The 8,644-nt window shown below is 45.5% G+C and overlaps 1 protein-coding gene across 1 annotated transcript in view; it reads left to right on the forward strand.

Annotated features, from left to right (window-relative positions):
* Positions 1-7,975, forward strand: part of TRPV2 (transient receptor potential cation channel, subfamily V, member 2) — a 9,804-nt gene extending 1,829 nt beyond the window's left edge. The window contains exons 4-16 of the mRNA XM_009077752.1: positions 1-90; positions 755-895; positions 1,373-1,671; positions 2,324-2,500; positions 2,994-3,152; positions 3,282-3,377; positions 3,873-3,943; positions 4,634-4,799; positions 5,581-5,647; positions 5,729-6,036; positions 6,367-6,485; positions 6,942-7,036; positions 7,731-7,975. The exon at positions 1-90 is cut by the window's left edge and continues 29 nt beyond it. Coding sequence (XP_009076000.1) covers positions 1-90; positions 755-895; positions 1,373-1,671; positions 2,324-2,500; positions 2,994-3,152; positions 3,282-3,377; positions 3,873-3,943; positions 4,634-4,799; positions 5,581-5,647; positions 5,729-6,036; positions 6,367-6,485; positions 6,942-7,036; positions 7,731-7,741 — 1,799 coding nt within the window. The 3' untranslated portion in view covers positions 7,742-7,975. The remainder of the gene's footprint in view (positions 91-754; positions 896-1,372; positions 1,672-2,323; positions 2,501-2,993; positions 3,153-3,281; positions 3,378-3,872; positions 3,944-4,633; positions 4,800-5,580; positions 5,648-5,728; positions 6,037-6,366; positions 6,486-6,941; positions 7,037-7,730) is intronic.
* Positions 7,976-8,644: the final 669 nt, after the last annotated feature.

Below are 8,644 nucleotides of genomic sequence, written 5' to 3' on the forward strand. Positions count from 1 at the left end.
ACACAATCCCAGTCTTGCTGGAAATAGACCAAAAGATGCAGAATCCCAGGCCACTTGTCAATGTGTCCTGCTCTGACTGTTTCTATGGAGGTAAGGGGTTTGTTCTGATTCTGTGTCAGAGCAGCTTCCCTGTTAGACAGGTGAGATGTGCAGGTACAAGGAAAAAGAAAGGAACTGTAGCTCATGCAGCACTGCAGATCCATAGTTCTGGTGCAGTTAGTGATATATATAAATATGATATAAAAAAGGTGATTCTATCACCTGTTATTTCTGATTCTGGTGCTGCATCTTCTTCAGCCTTGAATAACACCCCACTGTAAATTTGGCTTGGTCTGTAAAACCAAAATGGTACAACCCAAGAAATGAGAAGATTTGCTTGGGGAAGCTTAAAAAGCACATCTAAAATTGAAAAAGAAATAGGATATCACTGTTAGATGAGTTCTGCTCTTGGAGTAGCAAACATGTAGCACAGTCATGTAGGTGAATGGTTGTCTTTTAGCTGCTTGGGGACCTTGGTGTCAGGCTGGGCTGAGTGTCTGGTGCTGTGTTGAATTTCTGGTGGGTTTGAGGCTTGTCTTCTGCCACAGTGTCTGCAATGTGCTCTCTCAATGCTTGTTGGAGGTTCTCAGCTGCCACCCAGCCCTGCCCAGTGGCTGTGCAGAACACACAGTGATCACTAACACAATGTTTGCTGAGGTCCTGTACTGTCCCCTCTGAGAGTGGCACAGAGTGACAGCTCTTGCTGTTTCCTCAGGCCAGACAGCACTTCATATTGCCATTGAGAAAAGGAGCCTTGATATAGTGAAACTCCTAGTAGAGAATGGAGCTGATGTCCATGCCAGAGCCCACGGTGAATTCTTCAGGAAGAAGAAAGAAGGAGTTTACTTTTATTTTGGTGAGTCAATGTGGAACATGTTCCTTCCCTTTTTTTATTGCCATACTGTATGTAACACCACAAATTCTCAGCTGGGTTTGCCTCTCTGTGCATGAGTTGCCATCTCTGTGCTCCTCTAATCAAACTCTTGACTTGTTTGGATGGCAGGATCCTATCACATCCAGGGTGTCCAATGAGCCAAACTTCGGTTTTATTTCTTTGATTTCTTTGGGTTTTTGTATTTAATCCCTTCTGAGGAGCTTCAGACAGAACCAAATACTTGGTTAGTTTAGCCAAATTAGAGGTCTGGGAAAGTGTTTCAGCTACCCCCAGAAATAAAGAGTAATTGTTTACTGCAAACTCCATTGTGAATCTAGAGACACTAAGAACTTGTTCTGTGTTCCAGGGATAAAACTATGGGCTAAATAGATTCGCCTAGAATAGCTTTTTGTTAAATTCTTTTTCACCCCTTTCTGCTTCCCCTCCAAATCTCTTTAGGTGAACTTCCCCTCTCCTTGGCTGCTTGTACCAACCAGCTTGATGTGGTAGACTATCTCCTGAACAATCCCCACCAGAAAGCCAGGCTGCAGGAGCAGGACACACAGGGCAACACAGTGCTCCATGCCCTGGTGATGATTGCAGATGACACTGAGGAGAACACCAAGTTTGTGAGCACAACATACGTTGAGATCTTGAAAGCAGGTGTCAAGCTTGACCCAACGTGTAAACTGGAGGAGATAGTGAATTATGATGGATTAAATCCTCTGCAGCTTGCTGCCAAGACAGGCAAAGTGGAGGTAAAGACAACCAGAGGGAATCCCTGGGGGAGCAACAAGGGAGATTGTAACGTGTAGCAGTGGGAGCATCTTGCACCCAAGCCATGGTCATGCTGCTCACAGGGACAGCAGGACAAGAGGGCACAGACTCAAGCTCTGCCAGGGGAGGGTTAGGTTGGATATTAGCAAGAGATTTTTTATGTCAGACATTGGAATGTGCTGCCCAGGGAGGTGGTGGATTCCCCATCCCTGGAGGTTTTCAAGCTGAGACTGGATGTGGCACTTAGTGCCATGGTCTAGTGACCACAGTAGGGTTGGACTTGATGATCTTGGAGGTCTTTTCCAACCTGGTTGATTCTATGACAGTGCCACAGGTGATCATAAAGGAAGCCACCTCCAAGCCATTCAGTGTCCTGCAGAGCCTCAGCTGGCTGCTGCTGCTTTTTGTCCCAGTCAACCCAGCTGGACTGGCCTGAAACTGGTTCTATTCCTGGAAGAGCTGATATGAGATACAGTTAGTTCTCTGGTTTGGCCACATTGTCTGTTGTTTGATACATCCAAGTGTGTAGGCAGCAAGTCAGGAGTGCTGCATGGGGAGGTGATTTGGGGACAGTTGTGTCCTTCTGTACCTTCATCACACTCACCTTTTTCTGTGCACCTGGTTTCTCTGCAGATCTTCAGGCACATCATCCAGAGGGAGATCAAAGACCCTGTGTACAGACACCTGTCGCGCAAGTTCACGGAATGGACCTATGGCCCCATCCACGTGTCCCTCTATGACCTGTCCTCCTTGGACAGCTTCGAGGACAACTCTGTGCTGGAGATCTTGGCCTACAGCAGTGACACACCGGTGAGGGCTTCGCTGAGAGTCACACACAGACACATTGTCCTGTCCTTCCATAGTGTTGCTGTGTAATTATGCAAATCATTTCAAGTTAACGTGGTGTCTCAGGTGAACATTTTGCTGAAAAGAAACTCTTAATGGGAATATTTGCAGATTTGATTATTTTTTATGTTATTGTGTGTAATTTGAGAGAGAAGAAACTCATAATGGGAATATTTGCTGATTTGATTATTTTATATGTTATTGTGTGTAATTTGAGAGAGACTTCTGATCTTTTGGTTGTTCTAAGCCTGGGTGTGCAACTCCCTTGATGAAGCCAAGCAGAAATAACTTCTTATGGGATTGTTGATTTCTTTCTTACTGAAAGGTCTGACTGAATAAACCCTTAGCAATTCCCTAGTTGGAACCACTGAGTTCCAAGCCTGAGAAAGCCAATCCTCTGCTGAGTTTTCATTCCTGTTGACACACAGCTACAATTTTGTTGTTTGTTTTTCCATAGAATCGGTACAAGATGGTGGTTTTGGAGCCACTGAATAAACTGCTTCAGCAAAAATGGGAAACTTTTGCTTCCAAGAGATTCTACTTCAGTTTTGTCTCATACTTGTCATTCATGATCATCTTTACAGCCATTGCTTACTATCAGCCCTTACGGGTGAAGGTAGGTCCAATCTCCTTCTGGCTGGAAAGGCCTGACTGGGTGGAGTAGAGCTGGAAAGGTTGTGGGTGGTTATCATCACTACTTCTGCCTGTCCTCACTGGGTTGGTTGGTTTTGTTCTTATCTTGCAGCCTTCATTTCCAGAGGAGTTCACAGCTGGAGGCTTCCTGTGGGTCTCTGGACTGATCATTATCTTGCTAGGAGGCATTTATCTGATCTTTGCTCAGGTATGGGGATATCCTGTCTAGTTTCTTTGGAAGAAAAGAAAGGAATGAAATTATCACTGTCATGGAGGCAGCAGATTCAGTTCTCCTGGCATCAGGATGTTCAGGAGGGAATCCTGCTTGGAGACACTGTCAGTGTGATCTGGCAGTGACAGGGGTGGCACCAGGCAGGTTGCTGGGCAAGAGGAATCACAGTTTCACAACAGCAAATAAATCTGAGACTTCTGTGATTTATGAAGCTAAAATGCATCCCTGGCATTTAGTGCAGTCTATTAATAAAGACATTGGGCTGAGCCATGATTCAGCCCATGTTTATCCTTGCCCTTTATAAATAAGGACTGTTTTCATCTTGAAAGGATGACTAACTGAAATTTTGAGATAAAAGCATGAAGAGGAGCTTGTGGAACAAAGTTTTCTCCTGAGGCTGTGCTGGGCAGGGCTCACTCTCTACCATGCCCTGGGTTTGCTGAATGGCTCCCATTGATTTCTCCCTACCAGAGTCTGTACCTGAGGAGGAGACGTCAGTCCCTGAAGACCATGTGCTCTGACAGCTGCATCGAGATCCTGATGTATGTCACTGAGGGGGTTTGCACTGAAAGCTTGGGTGGAACTGCTGCTCTGCTGTGTGCAGCTAAGTTGCCCTAACATTGCTAGAGAGATGGTGAGCAGGAAAGGTTGACCCTCTGCCACTGTCTCTTTCCATCCCTGCTGCTTCTCCCACCTCTTGTCCTAACCCTCTGCTGTGATGGACTTCATGGGGTAGAGTCTGTGGTGAAGCTCAGACCTCAGTTATTCCACAGTTAAGAACATATCGTTGTTAGAAAAAGAGCTCAGGTTCTTAATCATGTTGTCACTGAGGCTCAGAGTTGGTTGAAAGGAGAATAACTCCTCAGTTTTATGAGAAATACGTGTGCATGGATGTGTGCATGGATGTGGACATGTGTTCATGAGTGTTGCCTTGTACTTCATGTAATATTAGTTATGTGAGTTACACCAAGCAATTCAGAGTTTCCACACTGGGAGATCATCCAGCTAATAACAAAACTGCAACAATTTGTGGGTCTGGAACTAGTTGATCTTTAAGGTCCCTTCCAACCCCCAAAGAATCCTCTGATTCTATATAACCTGTGCCTGATGAACTTTGTGTGCTCCATGGAGGCTCCTAAAATGTCTTTGCTTTTCATTACAAACCAGAATGGATCTGCAATGACCTTTTGGTTGCAGTGAGTCACTGTGTCACTCCTTCTGTTTCTCTCCAGCTTCATCCAGGCATTCTCATTGCTGCTGTCAGCAGTGCTGTATGGTGCCAGCTCAGAAAACTACGTGGCAGTGATGGTGTTCTCCCTGCTCCTGGGGTGGGTAAACACACTCTACTACACCAGAGGCTTCCAGCGCACTGGGATCTACAGTGTCATGATACAGAAGGTCAGTACTTAGGGGAAAAACCTCTGTGTGAAAAGCTTTTGGGTGTCAGGAACTAACAGGGGTCCTGCAATTACTTCCCTACTCTCAGCACTATGAAAACCATAAATGGAATTGATGTCCTGGCTAGGGAAGCACAGATGTTGCAGGAGGTTAGATCAGTGTCTTCAAGGAAGTACATTTGCAGAAAATCACTTGTTTACTATCACAAAATGTTATGCTTGGGCTGAGAAGTGTTTCCAGGTCTATAGAGGAGTCTGGGAGGAGAAAGACAAAGCAGAGGTGAAATGAGGTGCCAGGGAAGAAATTGAGCTGCCACATTGTCACCTTTTGTGCAAAGAACATTCCCTGAACTGGAGGAATTGGAGTGTTTTAAACCAAACAACATAGACCAGCAGACAATATGAAGGGGGAGAAGATATTTACTTCATGGAGCTTGTGTAAACCCATTGGAGATGGAAAAGAGAGAGAAGTGTGTGTTGAAATGATTTGGAAACAGCCATTGGGGGAACTGACAGGGTATTTATTTGTTTCAAAGAACTTATTCATGCAAATATAGAAGCAAATTAGTTCGTGCAGTATTGTCAGATTAAGCTATCAGTGATGTTACTCACATGAGCAAGTGATTTAACACATAATAGTATGTTAAACTGGGTAAAAGCATTTTCCACCTTGCTCTCAGTCTTGTCCCCGGGGCTTGGTTTAGGCTGGGTGAGAACAGGGGATCATCCTGGTGATTTCATGGGAGATAAAGAGCAGCACTTCCTCCTGATTTGTCTTCCAGACCATCATGAGAGATCTGCTGCGTTTCCTCTTGGTGTACATGATCTTCCTCTTTGGCTTTGCTGCAGGTAAACCCTTGCTCGGTGGGATGTTGTAGGGCTGCAAAGAGTTAAGTTTTTCTGAGGATTCAAGTTCTGCTTTTCTCCTAGCTCTGGTTACACTGATGGGTGATGCTCCTTCAGCCTCTCAGAACAAGTCTCTGGCTCACCTGGAGAGCTCTGGGAGTCATGCCATGTATGGAGGTTTGCTCAGCGTCTCCCTGGAGCTCTTCAAGATCACCATTGGGATGGGTGACCTGGATTTCCAGGAGCATGCCAGGTTCAGATACTTTGTCATGATCCTGCTGCTGCTCTTTGTGATCCTCACTTACATCCTGTTGCTCAACATGCTGATTGCACTCATGAGTGAGACTGTCACGGATATCTCTAATTACAGCAAGAGTGTCTGGAAGCTGCAGGTGAGAGCCAAAGCTCTGCTGGAGTCTCACAAAGTGTCTTTGTCCTAAGCCTCAGTTATTAGTTGTCTTTTTGCATAAATTTCTCACTCTGGGAGTACATCCTAACCTCATTTTCAGATGTGTTTAAGACTGTTGTTGAGTGTGTGTGACCACCAACTAGTGCATTGGGTAACTTGAGAGAGCAACTGGTGTTAAGGAGCACTTTAGGGTTGGGTTCCCAAGTGATTCCCTCAGTCAAGGTAGCTTTAGATTGGAGAAGATTTAATTGCAAAGAAGCCCTGGGCTGTGTGCAGGCTCTGATTTCTGTCTGACATGGATTTCTTCTTTCAGAGAGCTATTGCTATCCTAGAAATCGAGAAGGCCTGGCCGTGGCGCCAGAGTGGGAAGAGGAGATCTGGCTGCTTCATGTCAGTGGGGCTGAACAAGAAAGATGAGAGGTGGTGTTTCAGGTAAGACAGACACACCATTACACTCCAGCCTAGCACTGGGTTTCCATGATTCATAATCTGGGAACCACAGGGATTTAAGCAGTGACTCAACCACACGTTCCTGGGTACATGCAAATTGGTTCGTGATTGCCATGCTGGAAGTTTTGAGAGCCAATTGAGCTGCCACATTGTCACCTTTTGTGCAAAGAACATTCCCTGAACTGGAGGAATTGGAGTGTTTTAAACCAAACAACATAGACCAGCAGACAATATGAAGGGGGAGAAGATATTTACTTCATGGAGCTTAGATGACAGATCTTAACTCACAGAAAAGCTCTGTAAGGTGTTGTTGCCACAGCCAAACCTTTAGGATTGTGTTGGCAGGATGAGTTGGATTGGGATACTGCAGGACAATGAGATCTGGGATGAAATGCTGTGTTCCATGTAGCAGTGTCTGTTGCATTTTTGTCTCTCCAGAGTAGAGGAAATTAAATGGACAGATTGGGCAAAGGATGTGGGAGTGCTGAAGGAAGACCCTGGAAACACCAGTGATTCAGAAATAAATCCAGAAGGTAAATTAAATCATGTAAAAGGTCTTCAGTATCCTTTTAGCTTCCTGCTCAGCAACTCTTGGCATGTTATTATGTCTTCGGTAGCAGAAATTTTAGGCAGGCTAACTTGCTGATGAAATTGTTTCCCCACAGCATCTCTTGTGAGCTGAGAAAATAAAGGTTTAGTGTAGGTTTGAACCTGCTCAGAGCTTGGGAACAATGAGGATGAAGGAGATGCCATTCCTACTTACCTCTGGTAGAAATGGGCAGGAAATGCTGCTGAGAAAAGCCAGGGCTGCTCTTCCCTTTGTCTCAGGAGCCCAAATGCTTGGTATTTTTCCTAAGAAAGGTAAAATTGAGGCTCATTCATACTGCAAGTGTTAAAATCCCAGAGCTTTCAGAGCACAAATCAGGGCATTAACACTGGCAGCTTTGCCAAGTTCTGCCTGAGATCATTCTGTCTGCTCCCCTTGTTACACCTGGGCAGCAGCTCTGTGTGGAAAACAGAGAGCTGTTACTTTCTCTAGAAATATTTTGTTCAGCCTGACAGAGCTTGGGCAGGATCTCCACTGGCTTTGAGCACAGCCTCCTGCCCTTCCAGCAGATTCTACTTATAATTCCAGTTTTCTAGGACTGGGGAGGTTGCAGTGCTTCTCTGGTGTGTGTTGGATTTTCCCCAAACCTGCATCCTTCTAAACCTGGGTCCCTTTGTCAGCTTCCTGCTAGGCCTGTTCTTGTGTCTCCTGCTGTAGAGCCAAGATCCTGGAAACGACCCCCCCAGAAACCACCAAGATCAGCTGCCTCAGAGGAGCAGTCACTGCTGCAGCCCCAGCCAGCAGCGACTGAGATGATGCCTCTACAGGGGAAAACCAGAGGTCTTTAGCAGGTTTTCTGCCTTCCATCTTCAAAGGAGTAGTTCTTCCTCTAGCAGCTGAAAGAACTGAAGGCATTATCAGTGTTTTGTCAAAGACTCTGGTTCAGTCTGTGGCTCTAAGTACTTCCATGCACTTTAATCATTAATTTCCTCTGAAGAAACTATTTTTCCTCAACCTTCTCTGCCTGACACTTTCTTATTCCTATGTCTAAAGATGGAAGAGCAAGCTGCTGGGGCAGTGGGGAGTGCTCTCTGGGAAGGCAATGTACAGGAATATGTTGATGGAGTGACCCCGCTAAGAGTGGGGCAACTTACTGTCACAAGAGACTGCACTGAAGTGCTTTGGAATAAAGAGTGTTGTAGAGTCCTCAAAAGTTGCTAAGGATGGAGTTGACTTCTGTGCAAAGCAGTGTTGGTGTGAGCCACAAATGGACAAAGAGTCAGCAAGAGCTACACTGAGTGTCTGTGTCAGCCCCTCAGTGCTCAGGGCTTAGTTCCCATGTTCAGTGTTAGAATGAAATCCTCTGCACAAGGTGCACATTTACCTAAAAACACAAAGGTGATGTGGATTTCCTGGACCTGTAGCTTTGCACAGTGAGTTTCTGAGACATCTGCCTTTCACTGGTTGCTTTGTGTCTGCAACAAACAGCAGCAGAATCCTGTTGGTGGCTTCTGAGACTGATGGGCTAAAGACTTGGTGTGGTTAGCACTTCCTGTCAGTGCTGGCACACATCCTGCCTTGCTGCAAATAAATG

The sequence above is a fragment of the Acanthisitta chloris genome, unplaced genomic scaffold, assembly GCF_000695815.1.
Source record: "Acanthisitta chloris isolate BGI_N310 unplaced genomic scaffold, ASM69581v1 scaffold40726, whole genome shotgun sequence".
Lineage (NCBI taxonomy): Eukaryota > Metazoa > Chordata > Aves > Passeriformes > Acanthisittidae > Acanthisitta > Acanthisitta chloris.